Genomic DNA, 21882 nt, shown 5'->3' with positions numbered 1-21882 from the left:
AATATAACGAGACTAACGAGTCTACCTCATTTGTCTTAGATGTCAGAGATCTCTGTAACAGCTACAGGTGGACCACTGAAAATTACCAAACTTCAAAGAAAAAGTAAACGGTGCTATCAGTGGCGGAGATGTCAAGATTTACGTTCCCTAGTCAGTTCTCAATAAAAGACTGTCAGTGAAAGCCCACAGCGGCAACCCACTCGGGACCCCTCTCTCTTTAGAGTTTTTTTTTTCATCTTTCCTTTCTGTTCTCATCTTCACTTAATAAACTTTCACCTCACCCTTTTGTGTCTGTGAGATTCATTCTTCGACTCCGTGAGACAAGCACCCTGCAATCTGGTAGCAATATGGTATTTTTTTTTTTAAAGACTTTACCCATTCATTTGAGACACAGAGAGAAAGAGAGAGAGCATGAGCAGGGAGAAAGGCAGAGGGAGAGGGAGAAGCAGGCTCCCCGCAGAACCAGGAGCCTGACGTGGGGCCTGATCCCAGGACCCTGGGACCACGACCTGAGCCAAAAGCAGACGCTTAACCATCTGAGCCACCCAGGCGCCCCAGCAACTTGGTATTTTTCCCTTCTCCATCATGGTGAATTTCAGAATGCTTTCTGATTGTGCTCCAGGAAAGACACATTTATACTCCCTGCATGTTATTCATGCTCATGGCTCTTTCCACTTAAAGCTGTGACTATTCTGGGTACTACCAGCTAGCAGCAGAAGCAACACTAAAACACCATTATCTAGCTTTCTTCTAAAGATCTGAGAAGGTTGAACATCTCATTTCCTTTCATGTCAGCTGTGACTCAGGTATGACAGATATCATTAGCCTCGTTGAGAAGCTGGGGCAGAATGGAGATGAGTGGTTTCAGGTGGTTAGGCAGTAACAGACCAGGAGAGCCCAATGAGGATTCTTCCCACCAGACTACTAATTAACTAAATGACTAGAGCTGAGAGAGGAGGCTCTGGCGGCTATAGGACTCTGTTCCCTTCTTTTCCATGGATACCATTCTTTTCAGTTCATCAGCACTTCCCCATTCAGAATGGGGAGCAAACTGGAAAAAAGACATTCGCAAACAAAACATGTGTCATCCCACTCTGAAAGCATAGCTTGGACAAGTACCACATTTGAACATCTTACCTAAGCTGGACCGAGTGTTCGAACGTTCGATTATTGCTCTCTTGCTGGGGTTATTTAGGACAGACCTCTTAGCAAGAGAAATGTCAGCTGTCACTCTTGTTATTGATATCCTATGAATAGGAACACAGAACAGAACAAGCCAGTAAAAAATGTTATGGGGCTCTCAAGTGATTTATAACCACAGTACTTAATAACCACTTTATATACAGCCCTGTGACCACAGTATAATAAACATTTGCCACAAGTATTTTAAACAGGCTTTGGCTAGTATTAAAATATAAGTCAGGTAGAATGGAGGAAGGTTTTGGCTGTTTAATCAAAACCAAAACTAAAACAAAAACAAACCTGTTGTTTAAAAATCAGCTCTTCCTCCACTATTACCTACCTTGCCAAATTCTCTTTATAATGCACACCATATCAGAAGGGAATCAGAACATATGAATAAACCATGCCCTTTCTGGGAAAGAGCAATACAATTTCCCTACAATTCACAGTTGATTTGCTCTTGAACAAGACTCCAGGAACTATGAATGCTCTGCCCAGATGTATCAATGCTGCTGGCCAAAGGGGAAAGCCCTCTTCATTTTCATCATGGACACTCAACGAGTTGGTAGCAATGTTGCATTCCCAGTGCTCAACAGTTAAATTCATGTTACAAGAAGCATTTCTCCCCAAGCCCAAAGGAATGTTTCATTTCTAAGAATATAGAAAATATGATTTCTCTTCTGCATGCACAAGATTCTTCAGCATATTTGCTTAAGACTTTGAATGCATAAAGTGGGGAGCGATAAGACACAACAGTTGAGGGCAATGTGAGGATCGTTGTGAGGATTTTGGGAAGTCAGAAAGTTTCCTGCAGTTATGCAGGAGAAGAATAAAGCAAAGACACTGCAAATGAACTGAGAGAGGAGTCTATTTGCACATGATTGATCACATAAGGATCTCTGGAATTTATAGTTTTAAAATTCTTGACTTTAAACTGGCATTGATCAATTTCAGATGATTATCTACCTGCAGAATGCAAAGAATGCTTCTCTAAGCCAGTTACTGCCACCACGGAAAGGACCTTTCTCCATTCTTATCTTCAGAGCTTGGCAGAGTTCCGGAAAGGAGACAAAAGAGTAGTGCCCCTTCCCTTTATGTGCAGTGCACCCATTCTCCTTCATTTTTATATGCCTTTGGGGGTTGGGGCAGGGAAGAGGTAGAGTTGTGAACAGTAATTGAGCCATATGTCATCTCATACCTGTTGTAGTATACTATCAACCCTCTCAGGAGACTCTTCACCTGACTTCAGTGACCCAAAGCCTTAAGGAAAATATAAAATACTCCTTTTCACAAATGACTGGAAATTGCTTCTTTAAAGCAACAGGCTGTACAAAAGTTCTGATACCATTTTAATGCAAAGCACCTTCTTATGTCATTGTATTGTATTTATAAGCTGTAGATGGCCGGTAAGTTTTATGTTTTTACATTTTTTAGAATTTTTAAGCATTAATAAATTATTTGAAGCATCTTCAAATTATCTTCTGCAGAAACCAAGGGCTTTGTGAAATACCCTCAGGCCACTGAAAACACTGAAGGGAAGCTGAGTTGGCGGAGCGTGGGAGTTCCTACCGTCCATGCCAGGCAAACGCCTCCACATTTCTGTTTTCTACATTGGGGCTTTATTTATGATTTCATTGTAAAAAGCTGTTCAACTGCTAAAAGACACTGGAAAACACTGGTCAAGTACAACGTCTTCATTTTGCCAAGAAAACCGAGACACAGAGAGGAAGTTCCACATGATTAGTGAGAGGCTAAGGAGGCCTAAAACACAGACCCCCAAACACCAGGCCAGTACTTAGTCACCTGACTCATAAGTCTCTTAGAGTTTCAGTTTTCTTCTCTAGCAACCCTGAATGCCCAGATGCAAGCCAAATCATCAAGCACAGACGCAGTCGACCTTGACAATGTACAGAGAGGTGGTCAGGATTTCAATGAGGTTAAAGTCAAGTGAATCTCATGTCTCAGTCTCCATTACTCAGGTGGCCTTTGCAACTTAACGTATGAAATCTCATGGGCAGTCCTGTGCTTACAGCTCCTTTATTTACAGAACAGGTTTATTTTTGTGTTTCTGTTTGTTTGTTGTTTTTTAAAGATTTTTATTTATTTATTTTTGTCAGAGAGAGAGAGAGAGCGCACAAGCAGAGGGAGTGGCAGGCAGTGGGAGAGGGAGAAGCAGGCTCCTCGCTGAGCGGGGAGCCCGATGTGGGGCTCGATCCCAGGACCCTGGGATCACGACCTGAGCCGAAGGCAGCTGCTTAACCAACTGAGCCACCCAGGCTTCCCTGTTTGTTTGTTGTTTTAAGAATAGAGTTGCTGGTTAGGAACATATAGTCAAGTTCCAGAGGAATTCAAATCTATGATTGGAAAGAAGTGGGTTAATTTAGGAACAGAACTCAACTTTCTAGAATAAAGACTTTTGGAGGGCCTAAAAAGTCTGTTCTGCATAAGGGAGATCAAGTTTTCTAGTTCTAAACAAGCCAAATAGTGACCTTTGGTTCTTAAAATTTGAAAGGATTACCAACAGGTGCATACTCTTATTTTTTCTGGATCTTAAACATGTTTACGAAGCTATTTTCAAACACACACAGAGCTTTACAAATTTTTACAAGTTCTACCAAAAAGCAAGCAAACAAAACAATAACACACACATACACAGAAAGAAAAACTGCTTCATATATTCCACAAATAGGAAAAGGTATGGACAATATAGGGTTCTTTTTCTTGTTTTATTTGACAACTAAATACCAGCAGATTTGTTAATCTAAGTTATTTTTTAAAAATATTTTTTTAAAAAAAGATTTATTTATTTATTTATTTTAGAGACCAGAGAGGGGGGCGGCAGGGAGAGGGACAGAGAGAATCCCCAAGCAGACTCCCCACCAGGCGTGAAGCCCATCATGGGGCTGGATCCCAGGACCCCAATTGAGATCACAACCCGAGCAGAAAACAAAATTAGGCTGCTTGGTAAGTATTATTACACGTTCTTTCTTTTTTTCTTTTTTTTTTAAAGATTTTATTTATTTATTTATTTGACAGAGAAAGACACAGCGAGAGAGGGAACACAAGCAGGGGGAGTGGGAGAGGGAGAAGCAGACTCCCCACCGAGCAGGCAGCCCGATGCGGGACTCGATCCAGGGACTCCAGGATCATGACCTGAGCCGAAGGCAGTCGCTTAACAAACTGAGCCACCCAGGCGCCCCTACACGTTATTTCTTAATAATAGAACACATGCATGCATGAAAGAGCTCAGGACAAGACAGACACAGCCCCAGAAACCCTTCAATAAGACAAAACAGAGGTTTCTACTTTCCATACAAAGATGCCTACTATTACCAAAATCAGACACCAAATCCAAACTCTTTTTTTGTAGAAGGCTTCTCAACAATATAATTGAAGTTTATATACATTTTTTAGTTTTATATGTTAAAAATATACTTTATATACTAGTTATATATTTATTATTATTATTATTTTACTTATTACAATGTCTTTTCTACTTCTCTTCTTGCTGTACTCATTCCCCCCAGTGTCTTTCAGTACTTCTGTGCATCTTATTTGATATATGTCTTTTTAAAATTTCCTTAGGAAACTTTTCTGTGACATAGTGTCCGTGATTACTGACTGGGAGATAAACACTAACAGAAGTTCAGTTCCTCAGCCAACTGGGTATAGTAGCAAATACCACTGAAAGCTAGCAAAAAATGTTCTCTAAATCTAAGCAAATCTGATCCCAACTGTTCTTTATTTCTGTTTTGGAATTCATCATAATTGCTGCAATCTATCATGACTTAGGAGTATTAGTTTTCTGCAAAAAAACCGCTACTTTTAGTTATAACACATTCATTCAAAAACAATTAGTATTTCCACATTCATTCAGAACAGCTATAAGGTCCTTTTATACTCTGTCTTTGCTACATCTAATAAGCAATGCCATTAGTGCATTAATTAAAAAAAAAAACTCCTAGTATTCATAGAAGACTATTCTTTTTTTTTATTCTTATGTTAATCCCCATACATTACATCATTAGTTTTTGATGTAGTGTTCCATAATTCATTGTTTGCGCACAACACCCAGTGCTCCATGCAGAATGTGCCCTCCTCAATACCCACCACCAGGCTAACCCATCCTCCCACCCCCCTCCCCTCTAGAACCCTCAGTTTGTTTTTCAGAGTCCATCATCTCTCATGGTTCGTCTACCCCTCCGATTTCCCCCGCTTCATTCTTCCCCTCCCGCTACCTTCTTCTTCTTTTTTTTTTCTTAACATATATTGCATTATTTGTTTCAGAGGTACAGATCTGAGATTCAACAGTCTTGCACAATTCACAGCGCTTACCAGAGCACATACCCTCCCCAGTGTCTATCACCCAGGCACCCCATCCCTCCCACCCCACCCCCCACTCCAGCAACCCTCAGTTTGTTTCCTGCGATTAAGAATTCCTCATATCAGTGAGGTCATATGATACATGATAGAGAAGACTATTCTAAAGAACAGAACAGTACACTGTCAAGAGAATGGGGATGGAGGGCATACATAGATCTGAGTATTCTTCCTGGATCTTGCCTTTGGCTGGGTGTGTGACCATGGACAAGTCATGTCATCTTTTCAGCATCAGTATCCTAATCAATACAATGGTGATAGCGGCTTTGCCAAACTATCTCATGGGACTGTCCATGGGAGCAAACAAGATAATATATAAAAGTGCTTTACTAAATAATTATTCATGGTGTCCTATGTTGATAGGACATAATGTATATAAGACAATTACTGGAGATTTGAAGACTGGAAAGGGACAGTTTCTTTATATACTATCCTCAGAAATTGGCAGTCTACCATGAACTCCTGACCCCCAGAGACCATGAAATTTATATATACTTTGAGGGTGAGAGAGTCAGGTCAGACACGTTGTAATCAAAACCTGATAATGTGAACGCCTGTTTGGCATTCAAGTATTCAATTACGTATCTGTAGTGTTTGACCACCGATGAGTCTGTATTTAAAGAGAGAATGGTAGAAGGAGATGATAAGAGGGTGATATTGATTTTGAAACAGAAGGCACTGTGTTCTTTTCCATTTGTTGACTGCAGTTGCAAGTTGTTTTCATTCTGCTGTGCCTTGGCTCCTGTGTGATACCATTAGGTGTGCCCATTGCTGTTTATAGCTAAATACTAGCTCTCTGAGTCTCCTAAGTTAGTTGTACTCTCAGCCTCTTTTCTTCCGATTCTTTCTCAAACCCTTTTTTTTTTCCTTTGAGTAGCCTTTGGCTAACAACTTCCTTTAACTTTAGATCTTATCTATATAGGCTACAGGATGTTCATTTAGGATTTTTGGCCATGATCATGTTGGTTACAAAGTGTTCGACAACTGCCATAGAGCTGATCTGATCTAGTTGTCAGAATGCATAAAGCAACAATTTTATTGGAATTTGAAATGATTAGCATAGGTCAACAAACGGCAGTTGGTTTGACTGCCTGCAGTTCAGACTACGAATGGTATATTCAACCAGTCGAACAAACCTCATCCTGAAGGACGATCCCCAGTGAATGTTTGTGGCATAAAATGAAGAGAGAAAAGCTGCATGCCACTGTATGTTCACTGGGCTGATGCCACGCACCTACTTTATGATCTGTGCATAGGAACTGTCACTATGTGTGGATATCCACACGGACAAAGATCCCCCCGGGAACTAGTTAGTGCTATGCTGTTCTTTTTCTTACACATATTGCAGTTAGGCCCGGCAGTAACAGCCACAGCAATAACGCTGTGTAGTAAGTAGCTCTCAACTAACTCAAATAATCTGAGGTATTAAAAAAGGGGCAGGTCTGTGATTTTGTAACAATCAAGCTGTTGGACTTGAATCCAATTTGTTGAATTATTTTCTAACCAGGATCTGAAAAACAGTACTGAAGAAAGCCTCTTAGCCAACGGATCCCTTTTTTGCTCTTTCTGAAAAATAGTAAGACTTTCCCTTGACTCTTTTGTCTAACCTACTGCATTCATAGCCAATTAAACACTGAGTAGGTTTCCATTAGAACATACTGTTTATGCTGTATCACTGTGCCTTCTGTGTAATTGTTCTCTTGGCTGGTTTCAGTTAAAGACTATTTGTTGTTTTCTCTCCTTTTATTAATTGGTAAAACATAATACAGCAGATTGTCATAGCTCAGAATGTAAGGCCATTTCCCACACAGCAGATGTGTCACAGTCAGTGTGAGGCTACAAGCACGTTGCTTCCTCCTTATCAAAGTCTCTACATACCCTCAGCGAATGAATTCATTACTGGTTTTTCTGCTGCACTAGCCTCTTAGGATTTGAAAGCAAGTCCACTCTGCTACTCCCGCCTTTACCATCTATCTTTTCCCAACTCTGCCATAAATCAGAGCTCTCCAGGGCTGGGTCTCTTTCTCTGGCTATTACTTGTGCTGCTCTTTGAATCTTCCTCCTATCTCTGGATCGTCCGCTGTGCCATCAGACCGTATGGAACACTTGGCATTGACATTTTAATTCTATTTTTACTAAAACCGTCTTCAACAGTGTGTGTAAATGCTTCATGCAGCAACTCTACCCGACTCAAAACAAATCTCTGCTGTTACCATCAAATGCACTTCCTCCTTCTGGGCCTGAAAACTGAAGAAGAACCTCAGATGCTTCATTCTTGAAAATAATAATTAAGCCACTCGCTTTCTCTTTGTTAAATTCTAATAGTTCCCTTCTTCTAGTCCCATAGGTCCTACCTTTCAGACTGTTAAAAACGTTGTTTATAAGGATGCTATGTGGTGACAGAAACAATCTGACACAAACAGGTGTGTTATGGGATGGGATTTGTTTAGCTCAAGGGCTGTTATGGGGTCACCTGATGAGGCGCTGCTCAGAACTTCCTTCGGTAAAGACACCACAGGTTAAAACCACGCAACTTTAAGCATAGCTAGGGGAAATGTTTGTGCGTGTGGCCAATAACACAGAAGACTAAGCCATGCATGTTAGCTGCCTCCAACCCACAGATTGCTGCATGAGGTAAGGGTTACGGCCCAGTCATCAGCAGGCAAGGCCACTGCCATCAAGTTAAAGAGTCAGAGTTCAGCCGTTCTTTGCAGTGCTTTTTCAAGAAGTGAAATCCCAATAACCAAACATTCTCAAACAGAAGCAGTTTATCCATCTGTTTGTAGTTGCTGAAGAAACAATAAAAGAACTTTTACATTTCCACCCAACTCTAATATTCAGTGCTTTTCATTTGTGTGAAACTACTTCATTCTCTACTTATCTTCCTTAAGAAAAGGGGGAATGAGGAACAGAATAAACCCATGGCTTTCTTAGTGTCTTGTGTCCACTAGATGCACGTGGCACAGACGGTCATTTGTTCCACAAAATCGATTTCCTCCTCCTCTGGCCACATAGCTATACTACATTTCCCAGACTGCTTTGCAATTCAGCATGGCCACATGACCAGGTTCTGACCAATGAAAAGTGAGGGCCATGTGCATCCCTTCCAGGCTGGCATGCACCTCTCCCCACCGGCTGACTGGAGAGACCAGCCTCAGGCCGAGGACCCCAAATGATGGGTGGAACAAGCTTTCTGTCCATCCTCCCCTCCCCAGTAGAACCCTCTCCACCTAGCTGAGGAATGCCTGTCTCAAACTGTTAAATGAGCAACAGTAAGCTCCCATTGTGTCTGAATCATTATACATTTTGGGGTCTATTTATTAAGGCAGCCTGGCATTCTATTAATGTAACCAGCCATTCACATAAGGGCACTGAAGCATTCTGATTCCTTGATCTAAAATCTCAACTATTGGAACCGAAATCTCAGTTTCTTTGTATGTAGTCCCAGAAACTAATGAATATTTTAAACACAATTACCCAGAAGGCTTTTCTTTTGACAAATATACACAGTTTGTACTTAAAGCATTATTATGTTTACTTTTTCCCTTAAAATACCATATTTTACTTTATTTATTTATTTTTTAAAGATTTTATTTATTTATTTGACAGAGACAGAGATAACGAGAGCAGGAACACAAGCAGCGGGAGTGGGAGAGCGAGAAGCAGGCTTCCCCTCGAGGAGGGAGCCCGATGTGGGACTCAATCCCAGGACCCTGGGATCATGACCTGAGCCGAAGGCAGACGCTTAACGCCTGAGCCACCCAGGCGCCCTTAAAATACCATATTTTAAAAAACCTATTTGAAGCTATTTTTAAAAAATATTTGGTAGTTTGATGCATGTACCCATACTTCTCAGTACACACTATGTACATTTTCTTCATTTCTATTAAGTCTTCATTATTTGCAATGTGGTTATTTTTACAAGGAATGCATTCTGCATTGTGAGGGAGCTTAGTGCTTAGTAATTAATGAGCCAGTATGGACTTTTTACCATTTCTCTGCAAAACACAGAAAACTCCTTTAGACATTTTTCACAAACCTTATATGATAAAATTATTTGATGGCTAAAGACTGAGCCATGTTAATCACAGGATACGTACAAAATATATCAATAAAATACAAGGTGATTTCTTGGTAAAATAAACCCAGAACTAAGCATCCAAACAAGTACTCTTCCCTACAAATAGTCACTTTGGGAAGCTTATGATGAAAACATTTCTTGCACTCTTCTTTTGAGGAAACTCAGTACTTTATACCTTCGTATGTACACACATACATGCATACACACACACACACACATGCATACACAGTTCCCAGCGAGCCACCACATTTATCAGAAACAATCCATATTTTCACTAAGATTTTTCATCAAATAAGTTTGGTATGAATTCACTAACAAGCAAGGAAATAAAGACAAACACATATATTTGCCTAAAACAAATGGATTATTTTCCTTCTCAAGGTCCTTTCTCCCTTGGGGATTCAATGCTATACTTCATAACTTCATACCTTCAGAATTCTTTCATTGTATTCTTCCCTGAATACTGAGTTAACTTTTAATTAGAAAACTTCTGCAATCACTGGAAACAGATCCACAAATCAATTTGTCATACATGTTCAGTTAAAGGAAAATAAAAATACAAAAACATCTGTATGTCTCACCTCCCATCAAACCTGTGCTTCAGGAAATCAAAGAGGGCTTTCTGCATCATGTCTGTTACCTTGGCAGAGGTGAGAAAAAAAGAATGAGGCAAACACACGCAGAGACAAGAGCACAGAGACAGAGCGTGAGAGGTCAAAGGTGAGAGAGGTGGGAGGGAAGGGCACTTTGTCTGAGCAAAGACCTCACACAGTCTGTTGTCTCCAAGGGGTGGGGTAGGTTACCATGGGGGGCATGTTTCATGCTTAACCACTTACAGTTACTCCAATTCCCCCTTGGTTGTCCTCTAGGGTGTTGAGGAATGAACCAGCAGTGTTCACTAGACCCAAGGCAGAACCCCTTCCCTTCTTAGGCGATAGGACTGCAGCCAAGAGACCACAATAAGCTGGCTTTACTCGCAAGTGCTGCCGGTCCTTGGCTCCCCTGAGTGGTGCCTGCCTCCCAGGAGGAGCAGCTAGAGCTCCTCAGGCCAGCCCTGGACTTAGCCACCGGCTTCCTGGTAGAAATTTTCCATTTCTATAGATCACTCTCCTGCTCTTCCTCTGACATTCCCCACGGAGAGGCAAAGGGGAGGGAGAGAGAAGGGAGGGAGCCAGGCAGGGGGGAGAAGGGGAGAAACAAAAGGGGATGGGATTCTTAAATCTGCCTCAAAGAGATTCATTAATTCATTCCATCAATGTGTATTCAGTAACTACTATGGGCCAGAGATTGTCCTGGCTCAGTGGGAATGGTAGGACCCTGGAGGTTGCCCACCTTTGATTTTAATGTCCCACCCCACCTATTCTTATCTATGCTAGCACAGAGTCAGAACGGTGACATCTGAAATGTAGGACATCTAAGTCTTTACTCTTTTCCTTCTTACATGGTATTGTTTAATCTCTGAACAAGTTCATTAATACTTTCAGTGGAGGTTTTTTTCCTTCTCTGTCCTTAAAATAAATAAGCAGAGAAAGCACCAGAAATATTTCGTGGGATAGGTCATCATCTTGAGCACCCAGCAAGGTGAGATTTGTTGGTGCTTTGAGGGTTTAGGTTTGCTAGCATATGTTCTCTTGTGCTGTTTATACTCAATTATTTCTTTATTTTTAATTTTTTTTAAGTAAGCTCTACGCCCAACGTGGGGCTTGAACTCATGACCCGGAGATCCAGAGTTGCATGCTCTACCACTGAGCCAGCCAGGTGCCCCCATACTTGATTATTTCTAATAGTAATGGGAATGGTTGAGACAGATAAAGTCTTTCACTTTGAATTTAATGCGGAGCAAAACGTTGACCAGAATTTTTCATTATAAACGTTTTAAGGGATATATTTCTAAACAAAGAGATACATATAAGGTGAGAAGTGTGCCAGAGAAGGAAGCAAGAGTGAAGGGTCACATAAGCCCCATCCTGTGCCACCTGCCTTCACAGGAGGCAACTTGGCTCCATCAGTACCTCTATGTAAGCAGACCCTCGAGGAGCAAGCTCCCAACAGCTGTCTCTTAGGTTCTTGATCAAGAACTGAAGCATAACAGACTGGTATTTGTACCTCATAACCCTTCAGTGACGGCCCCACTAACACCACGGGACGCATGGATGGCACAACATCGTAAGGAGGAATGTGCTCCGTCTGAAAAAGATGATTTGACATGCATGACAAGGTGAGGCTAAGCACACCTCCTCAACAGCCACAGAATTCATAGTTCTCAGGTCAAACGAGAAATGATTACCACAGGTCCCCACCAAGGAGGCTCATCCCTTATTTTGTAGCCATTTGGGTCACTGAAATGGAGCATTGCAGGCATGTATGGATAGAAACCTTAACAGTAGATTTAAAAAGGAAACACAACTTACCACTTTTTGCTTCTGTTTTGCTAAAAGACAACAATGAGAGCCATATCAAAATATGTAATCTCTGTAAATGATAGTACATGATTTTAAAAGATGGAAGAATGTACCGATTTGTCCCTATAATTCTCATCATCTCACAATTACCCACTCTGCAGAACACTACTCTATTATTTCATTCTGGACAAGACAATTTTGAAGAAAAATGACAGAAAAATGGAAAAAAAAAAAAAAACCCAGACAGTTTCCTCCTTGTACGAATGACCTTATATCCTGATTTCATGATGGGTGTGGAGGGTGCGCTTCATAACAACACCGGAAGTTCTGGGCCAGCCATGGGCCATAGGATGTTCCCTGCTGGACACAGCATACAGTGTAGCTGAGAACAACGTGGACAAATAAAATTTCATAAAAAGGAACTAAGAATAACAATTTGGGTAAAAATGATCCTCACCTCAATCACTAGTTAGTTTTGGATTTGTAATTTTGATGAACCATGAGAAAGTTTTGCAGTCCTTTATGTGTTCGTAAGTTTTCTGCCTACTTTCCAGGACATTGACACATTTTTCCTACTATGTTGTTGTTAATTTCAAATAAATTTATAACTGGTTATTCCTGTTCTTTGTTTGCAATAGTGCAAAGCTACAATGACCTAAATGTCCAATAAATGGGGATGAGGCAAAATATTTCGATATCTGATTAAACTGGTTTTGTGGTCATCCAAGTAGGTCCAGTCCATTTGGGGGCAACTCAGAGACCTAGTTCGGTTCAGAGACCAGGAGATCAGGAAGAATCCACACCAACAAGAACCCAGTACTCAGAACTACCCCAGAACCAATCACGTTTACTGCAGTTATGGTAGTCCAGGATAGACCTTGGATTTGTCCTTCTGAGTTGGTAATACAGGATGCCTTAATCAGCATCAATTCTGGGCCAGCACAAGTTAGACTACAGGAGTCAGAGAATGTGGTAGAAGAAAAATTCCTGCTTGAATACCTCCATAATTACCAAATATATAATAACTCCTGATTGGACCACCACTATCCCTTTTCCATTATCTGCTCTCCAAATAGAAATGAGGTCATCCAGGCCCATTCTCTGTTTCAACCCTCCCAATCTCCACAGCCCAGGCTGCACCATCCTAAGTTCCCCATGGAGACTGGAACAGAGCATTTTCTTGAGAGTCTACAACTTTTTTTTCTTTTTAATTGGCCTTCACCATCTTAAAGTCTGTTGGTTTCTTGGGTGGAATAATGAACTTGCTTCAGATTGAAATGCACAATGGACAGTTACTGGCTCTGGGGAGTAAATAAGATTTTTCAAAATTAGATTATAATGCTCTGAGTTTTTAGTATTAATAAGTACCCTTTAAATAGAATCAAATTACTATAGAAAGCAAATGAGCAATGAAATATTAAGTAGAAGAATCTCTTAAATCAAGGCTTTAAATTGTTTCCAAATTAGTAAAAATACTTTCTGTATGTTCAAATAGTAAGAAAGAAAAACATTCCATTAAAAACAGTTAAACTAAAACCCTCACCTGTTGATGTGGGTGTTGCTCGAAATGTCCCTGATACCATTTCTCCAAGACTTGAAGAAGAGTTTCCACTGGATTTCCTAGGATATAGAAAAGGAACTTAGGACTCATTCCCCAGATTCCTTGCAAATAGAACTTAAGAGTACAAAGCTTTCTTTGGCCTAAATCCTACTGAATAATTCAAAACACATAAAATCCTGCTTTGGAGAAGAACTTCAAGATTCTGTCCAAATGTTTTCTTTGACCTATTATTTCTCAGAGAAGGTGGGGAACTAACTGGGACCTGGAAATACTTTGCAAAAGTATCTCTCCTAGTCATTCAATGCAGAAATTAGGCAGAAAAATCAAGGACAGAACCACTCTTGTGAACTGATGCTTAACTAATACCAGTCACCAGTTGGATGCATCAGTTGGATATCAAACATAGCTCAAAACAAGCTGTAAGAGCTAGAAGAAGCATTTCTTTTTTTTTTTTTTAAAGATTTTATTTATTTATTAGAGAGAGAGAGAGAGAGAGCACATGAGGGGGGAGGGTCAGAGGGAGAAGCAGACTCCCTGCAGAGCAGGGAGCCCGATGTGGGACTCGATCCCGGGACTCCAGGATCATGACCTGAGCCGAAGGCAGTTGCTCAACCAACTGAGCCACCCAGGCGCCCGAAGCATTTCTTTTTAAAAAGTGATTATATGATGGGGTGCCTGGGTGGCTCAGTTGGTTAAGTGTCTGCCTTCTGCTCAGATCATGATCCCAGGATCCTGGGATCGAGCCTCAAGCCGGGCTCCCTGCTCGGTGGGGAGCCTGCTTCTCCCTCTCCCTCTGCCTGCCACTCCCCTTGCTTGTGCTCACTCTTTATCTCTGTCAAATAAATAAAATCTTTTTTAAAAAAGTGATTATATGGGAGTCAAAATTAAGAGAAGAGGGTAATAATATAATAATATTATTTGTGACCTAGAATGGAAGATTTTTCCATTGGTCTCCTCACGTGGCTTTGGAAGCTTCCCAGGAGCCCACAGAGGCCCTTGGGAACCCACCTTCCTATTTCTCCAGTGTTCTTCCCTCTCAGTGCTTGAGAGTATCGTCCCTAGGTCAGAACAATCCCAATTCTCATCCTGGCTTTGCCATTTACTAGTTACAGGATCTTGGCATATTATATTTCATGTCTTTGAGCCTCAGTTTCCCTATCTATAGAAGAGGTTACACCTCATAGGGTTGGTATAAAGAAAGTGAGCTCTTGGTTTTACTCTTTTCGTTCAAAAGTACATAATAACATTATTGTTTTTAAAGATTTTATTCATTTATTTTAGAGAGAGAGAGAGTGGGAGCAGGGGTAGGAGCAGAGGGAGAGAGGGGATCTCAAGCAGGCTCCAACAAGAGGTCGATCTCACAATCTCAAGATCATCACCTGAGCTGAAATCAAGAGTCGGACACTTAACTGACTGAGCCACCCAGGGTCCCCAGTACATAATAACATTATGAAATAATAATAATAAAATAACAACTTTGGAAATGATAATAATACATTTATTATTTCATTCAACAAATATTTATTGAGTATCCACTGTTCTAGAAACTAGGAATACAACAGTAGGGGGAAAAGACAAAATCCCTTCCTCACAGAGACAGATTTTAGCAGGAGATATCACTATCAAACAGATGAACAGGTAAATACATAGTATTTCTGATAGTAATAAGTGCAATGGAGGAAACTAAGTCAGGAGAGGGACAGGAAATAAAGGAAGGGAAGTGGGTACAATTTTAAAGATGGTGGCCGGAAAGGGGTCAGTGAAAAGGTGATATTTAACAAAGATCTGAAGCAGATGAAGGAGTGAGCTGGTGGAAATATGAAGAAAAGGGCTCCAGTAAGAAGAAGTGCAAAGGTCCTGAGGTAGGAACATATGTTCCTGATTTGTTTAAGGAGCAGCAAGGGATAAACAGTCAAGAGGAGGAAATAAGAAGAATTAATAATCAATAATATTATAGGCATGTTAGATACTAAAAAAGATTTATAATTAAAAGTTGGGCGGGGCACCTGAGTGGATCAGTCGGTTCAGCGTCTCTTGATCTCAGCTCAGGTCTTGATCTCAGGGTCATGAGTTCAAGCCCCGCTTTGGGCTCCATGATGGGCATGGAGCCTACTTAAAAAAAATTAAAAATTAAAATTAAAAAAAGTGGGGCTAACTATACTTTTGGGATATCTTATCACTGTTTAAGAAGTTCCCATTGAGACAAAGGCAAAAGGACTTCTAAAGAACAGAGGAGCTTCTGAAGCAGAAAAGGATCCAACAGAAAAAGTTGAGAATCAAGAAAAAGAACTGCTTCTATTTTAGGTCTTTCAAAAAATGATAATATATATCAAATTCATGCTTCAGTGTAGGTTCACAATATACACAGGCTCAGTATGATTCTGATTTCTCTTTTCTCAGGCTTTGCGTGTATCCCTGGGACCTACAAATACCTGCACTGAGATTTCTGTGGCTGTTTCATTAGTTCACTAGAGGTTGATTCATCCCAAGTTAGACGGTGTCTCCATCCCATTACCAAGAGATGGCAGATGTCCTGGGTGGAGAAAGGTGTTTCTAGAGCCGGACGGTGGCACATGTACCGTTGCATTCCACGCCCACTTGAAAGGGGGTCTCTGAGAGTTAACCAGGAAGGGCCCTGATGGCGGGTCAGGCCAGGTTCCCACCTGTACTGAGAAAGAAGGCCTCATATGACTCGTGGAGGAGAGCTTAATTTCCAAGGAAGGTTTGCTGAGGCCACAGAAAAGTCTCCACTGTGGAATTCGTGTTGATGTCCGTGATGTGAGGCTCAAGCATGCAGTGGGGAGAGTGAACTCTCTGAAACCCCTCTGTGTCAATTTCAGAAACGCCTCATACACAGACAAGCACATTTTACTCCAAAAGCATACATTTTTAACCTAATAAGCAAACTGGAAAACATCATCTTATTTTTCTACCCATCTCCCCAAATAAGTTTATAGAAACAAAGGAGCCTTACCCTCCGTGAAAACGTCCCCTTTTTTGTTCTTGCTGAATCCGTATGTTCTCCAGTCTAAGCGGACTTGGGATGAAGCCAATCTCACAGCCCTCTTTCACCAGCCTTCCTATCCACCAATCATTGTTATATTTCTGGAATGCAGATATAAAACTGCTATCAGTAGTAATTCACTTATCTTCACATCCCATTAATTAATTTCTGAGGACCAGAAGAACCAAATACTGTTTATATTACACTCGATTGCATATAAACCCTATTTATATTATATCATACTATGTTATATGTATCTAAGCGTCCACAGACTAAAGCCAAAGTCTGCAAATTTTTTACCTAAAGGCCCAGATAGTAAATATTTTAGGTTTCGCAGGGCTCGTGGTCTCCGTTGCAACTTCTTACATCTGCTATTGTCACATGCACGTGGCCATAGACAATACATAAAAAAGTGAGCATGGCTCTGTTTCAGTTAGCCTTTTCTTTCTAAAAAAAGACTGCAGACTGGAATCAGCCTGCACACCACAGTTTGCCAATTCCTGGACTAAAGTTGGGTCCTAACCTTTGGATTCCTTTGGTCCTTGTCAAGAAGCCCTAACCAATTCTTAAGAAATAGATTTTAGAGGGAAAACTATGCATCAATGTAACTGGAACCCTGGAGAACAAGACAGACAAATCTGAGATGAAATACATTCAACTGTCAGTGATTTGTCAAAAGCTTTCCGGTAAAGATTCCATGATATTGTCTGTAATCTACTCTCACTGGAGAATTGTAATCTTCCAAATATAGGTTTACAAATTCAGATCCATCTCATTACCTGATGAAAAAGAAGCCTACTCTTACAAAGGTTAAGCATATTGTATATATGTGGAATTTTTGAAATAATCTCCAAATGGCCTGAAGTCCAATAGGAACACCAGGATTTCCATTTACATAAAGTTCCATGACATGTAAAATCAGAAAATAAATCCATGCAAAGGCTTCAGCCAGTATGGGGTAAGACTCTGTGAACATGATCCTATTCAGTGGGTGAGCAAAATACATTTGTAATTACAGATTTGCTGAAGCCTAATCAGAAGGCATATTTAATCCAAGCCACCTTTCTCAAGGGAAGGTTTCAGGTAGGTGATTTTTAGAAAGCAGGTATCAGTCCTATTGTTTACATCCTCCAGAGATGATGCCAAAAACTTTGTCTTCATCAGTGTTAGGCAAGGTAACTCTCTCTCATTGATCCAAGAAGTATCTGGATTTTTTTTCCGAAATGAAGAACTATATGTAGTATACTTTGTCTAGCTCAGAGAAAAGTGAAATTTATATGTATACGACACTGACACATTGTGAAGGAGAAATGGTTTCATTAACTCACTGCAGCATGAAATTCTGCATAGCTGTGAGTAATTCTCAGCATCAGCCTCACACTCAAAAGCAAAACGATATGGCTTAGGGATTTGGCCTTTATTATGCACACAGCTCCTGCATGAGGCATGCATAGCACATAGTATGAGACTGCACTTCAGGAATGTGGGTTGAGGGGGACACATGGGTGGCTCAGCCCATTAAGCGTCTGCCTTTGGCTCAGGTCATGATCCCAGGGTCCTGGGATTGAGTCCTACGTCGGGCTCCCTGCTCGGCAGGGAGCCTGCCTCTCCCTCTCCCTCTGCCTGCCGCTCCCCCTGCTTCCCCTGCTTGTGCTCGCTCTCTCTGAAAAATAAATAAATAAAATCTTAAAAAAAAAAAAAAAAAGAAATGTGAGTTGACCTAATATAAAATCTTGAACAATCGAAGTCTTGATTTTTCCCATCTTCCCATCCTGTATTTCAGGATAACAGGCCTGAAATAACAGGCCTGTTTATTTTGGAATCAATAAAAGGCAAGGAGGCCCTTTTAGAATCTTTGGTGCACAGGTCTGGAATGTAAATCTTCTTGTGGTGGGAACAAAGCAGACTATGAGTCAGAGTGTCCTAGGGTTTAAGTTACTTCCTGAACCGTAAGTTAGCCCGCTGGAACACTAATTTATTAAACGGTACCCAAGCGACCTTAAAGGGCTTCCAGAAATGGTTCATGGCAACTTCCCAATCTTTTAGCTTCGTTGTAGGAAGCAGCTAAAGCTCAGTGAGAATCTGGCTCAATGGAAATGACAGTTCTCTGACTACCCCAGTAGGAAGTTGCCACATAGATTCAAGAGCTTCACACGCTCATCATTTGGTGAATGTGATAAGCAGACCTGCAGCTTTTCTCCGAGTTTAAGCTTCTCATTACTGAAAAAGTGCTTAAAGCCGTGCATAAGAGATGGCCGTCTAGATGAGAGAGGAGAGGAGAGGCGACAGCTTGATTACAGAAATGTGTTCATCTGCGCGGATGCTCCAGAAATGCATGCGAGGGGTTCTGGGAAGGTCACCTTAGTGTTGTTCCAATCCTTCTCATTCTCATTTCCCGAACATGATTAGCACTTTCTCTAAGATGTTTTCTTATCGGATATTTCAAGATCTGAAAACAAGTGGCTCTAATCCACGTAGAATTACCAGCTCAATACCATACATCAAACTGCCCGTCTGACAAGAAAGTCACTGATCGAGGAACATATAAATCAAAAAAGCAACCAACAGGACAAACTGAGAATACCGATGGAATGGAGGAAAGCATTAACATACAGCAAGGTTGGAATGTGGGTGTGAGTGGGTGTGCATAAAATCTGTGAGAACTTCTCTTACCTTTTAGAGTTCTGCTTCTCCTTGGAAACAATGGGGGTTAGCAACTAATGAATAAGGTTTGGTCATTTTTGATGGAAATGGTGAGACAATCCACTTAACCACTTGGATGCTGGGGCACATGGTTCAGGCTTGGGGTCCTTACTTACCAGGCAAATGTGGATATCCTCACCTCATACACCTTGAGGACATGGAAATCAAGTCTTTGCTACCCCAGCTTCCTGTTAGCAAGGCTCTGAACCATGTGTGTCTGCACCCATCCTCTCCCAGCATGTTACAATGAGTAAGTGGTCCCCCTCCTATCAAAAATCTTACCCCCCACCAACTTGGGGGTCTGGATCCCACCCTTCTTGCCTACTCAAAAACTGTACTCCTCTGCCTATCTTTCCTTTCCCATCAACCTCTCCCTCTCTCTGTTAATATCAGCATGTGCAGGTGCTCCAGGAGCTCCCATCTCGAAAGATAACTTTTGACTTCACATCCTCCTCAGTATACTACCTGGTCAGTGTCAACTTCCTTGAAAGTATGCTCTACGCTAGCTAAACATACTTCCTAACTCCCCTTCTCTCCTCATCCCCCTTCTTTGGCTTCCAGACAATCGTCCCAATGACTTCCGTGCTGCTGACCACCATGTTGCCAACCCAACGTCCATTCCTCACTCCTCATCTTAGGGTACATGTCATAGCATTCACTACAGCATTCACTTCCTCCTTTGGGACACACTCCTCTCTTGATGCCCATGCATCACCCTGTCCTGGTTTTCCTCCTGTATGTCAGGCTTCTCCTGTTCCATTTCCTCATTTGTTGAGTCATTTCACGTAGCCCACCTCTGCAGGATGGAATTCCTTTGGGTTTGATGTCGGGCTGCCTTCTCTTCTCCTTCTACTCCCTCTTTAGGTGACTTCGATCATTAACACAGCTTTAAATGCCACACATAAACTAATGACCTAAAATGACATCTTTGGCCAACCCTTTCCTCGAAGTTCCAGATTCTTATATCTAACTTCTACTTGATATGTCCTTTGAGATGTCCCCTCCCCATCTGTCCTTTCCCCACCTTAGTCTTCTCCATCCCCATTGCTCAATTCACAAACCTTGATTTCCTTGATCATGCGTGATTTCTCCCTCACTCTTAGTTTCTTCACTTGGTCCATCACCACCACTCTTCACTGAATGTCTGCAAAAGATCTCAAATCTGCCTACTTCTTTCCATCTCACTGCTGCCATGCTGGCTCGGTTCTGTTAGAATGGTTCTAATGGTCTCCCTGATTCCATACTTATCCCACCCCAATCCATGGTCTCCACAACAATCAGAGTAGCCTTTAAAAAAATAATAAATTCATCCCACTCCTTTGCTTTTAAAGTCTTCAATGGCTTCTTATTGCACTCAGAATAAAATCTAAAGTCTCATCATCATTTTAAGGTCCTCTTTGACCTGTGCCCTGCTTACTTCTATGACTGTCTCCTGCTACTAGGTCCCTGGCTCACTGCATTACAGCCATATGGCTTTCTTCTAGTTAACTGATTGTGCCAGGCTTTTCTCCTACCGCAGGGCCTTTGCACATGGTGTTTCCGCTCCCTAGAAGACCTCCTCTTGCTCTTTTTAAGGTTGGCTCCTCTTCATCTTTCAAGTGTCTACTTAAAGGTCACATTGTCCAAAAGGCCTTGTCTGATCACCCCTGTATTTAAAAGTATATATAACACCCTCATCCCTATGTTTTTTTTTTTTCCTCATCCCTATGTTTTAAATTTTTTAACATCTGCTTCATTTTCCCCCCCAAAGCGTTCACAATTTGGAATTATTTATTTGTTCATGATCTGTCTCCCCACTAGAATTTCAGCCCATGAAGGGAGGGAACCTGTCTTTATTGATAGCTATCAGACAACATCTGCCAGGGCCTGGCACACACTTGAACACAAATGTTCAAGAACTGTATCTTGAATGAATACCTGAACAAAGGAACAAATGTAGATAGAGCCTCACCCAGCTCACATGGGCACAAGGCAAAGACAGACATCTGTGGACATCCAGATGTTTGACCTACTTGCTATCAAGTGGTTGAAGTGTTAAAACTATGTATATGTCTCGGTGTCACCACTGCCATTGTAGAATGCAGAGCTTCAAAGACAACGATTTGCAAAATTGTTACATATTTACCACGTGCATCTCATTTTAGACTGGGGGTATGTGCAGGTATTTCAGCAATGTGGAGTGATTTTTTTTTTTTTTAAGATTTTATTTGTCAGAGAAAGAGAGCACAAGCAGGGGAAGCAGGGGGAGCGGCAGGCCGAGGGAGAGGGAGAAGCAGGCTCCCCATTGAGTGGGGAGCCTGATGAGGGGCCCGATCCCAGGACCCCGGATCATGACCTGAGCCGAAGGCAGACGCTTAACAACTGAGCCACCCAGGTGCCCCTGAGTGATGGGTTTTTATTGACCACACTGCCTCCGGTTTCACTTTACTGTCCCACTCTCTTTTTTAGAGGGGCATGAGGGCTTGCCTACTTTGCCAGTGTATGCCACCAGCCCCGTCGGGAAGTTCCTTGCAGAACAAGGCAGGCAAGACTGCTCCTGACCCGGCCTAATCCTTGTGTCCGTCTTCCA

The 21882-nt window shown here is 41.5% G+C and overlaps 1 protein-coding gene across 1 annotated transcript in view; it reads right to left on the bottom strand.

The window, feature by feature from the left end:
* Window positions 1-21882, bottom strand: part of CACNB4 (calcium voltage-gated channel auxiliary subunit beta 4) — a 244651-nt gene that overhangs the window by 26668 nt on the left and 196101 nt on the right. Inside the window, exons 5-10 of the mRNA XM_035008031.1 lie at window positions 16581-16711; window positions 13589-13665; window positions 12055-12074; window positions 11750-11830; window positions 10225-10283; window positions 1138-1247 (exon numbers count right to left, since the gene is read on the bottom strand). Of these exons, the coding sequence (XP_034863922.1) occupies window positions 1138-1247; window positions 10225-10283; window positions 11750-11830; window positions 12055-12074; window positions 13589-13665; window positions 16581-16711 (478 nt within the window). The remainder of the gene's footprint in view (window positions 1-1137; window positions 1248-10224; window positions 10284-11749; window positions 11831-12054; window positions 12075-13588; window positions 13666-16580; window positions 16712-21882) is intronic.

The sequence above is a fragment of the Mirounga leonina genome, unplaced genomic scaffold (assembly GCF_011800145.1).
Source record: "Mirounga leonina isolate KUSES-001 unplaced genomic scaffold, KU_Mleo_1.0 Mir_151, whole genome shotgun sequence".
Classification (NCBI taxonomy): Eukaryota; Metazoa; Chordata; class Mammalia; order Carnivora; family Phocidae; genus Mirounga; species Mirounga leonina.
Note: the sequence above shows the minus strand (reverse complement) of the source record. Positions and strands in the feature narration are given on the sequence as shown.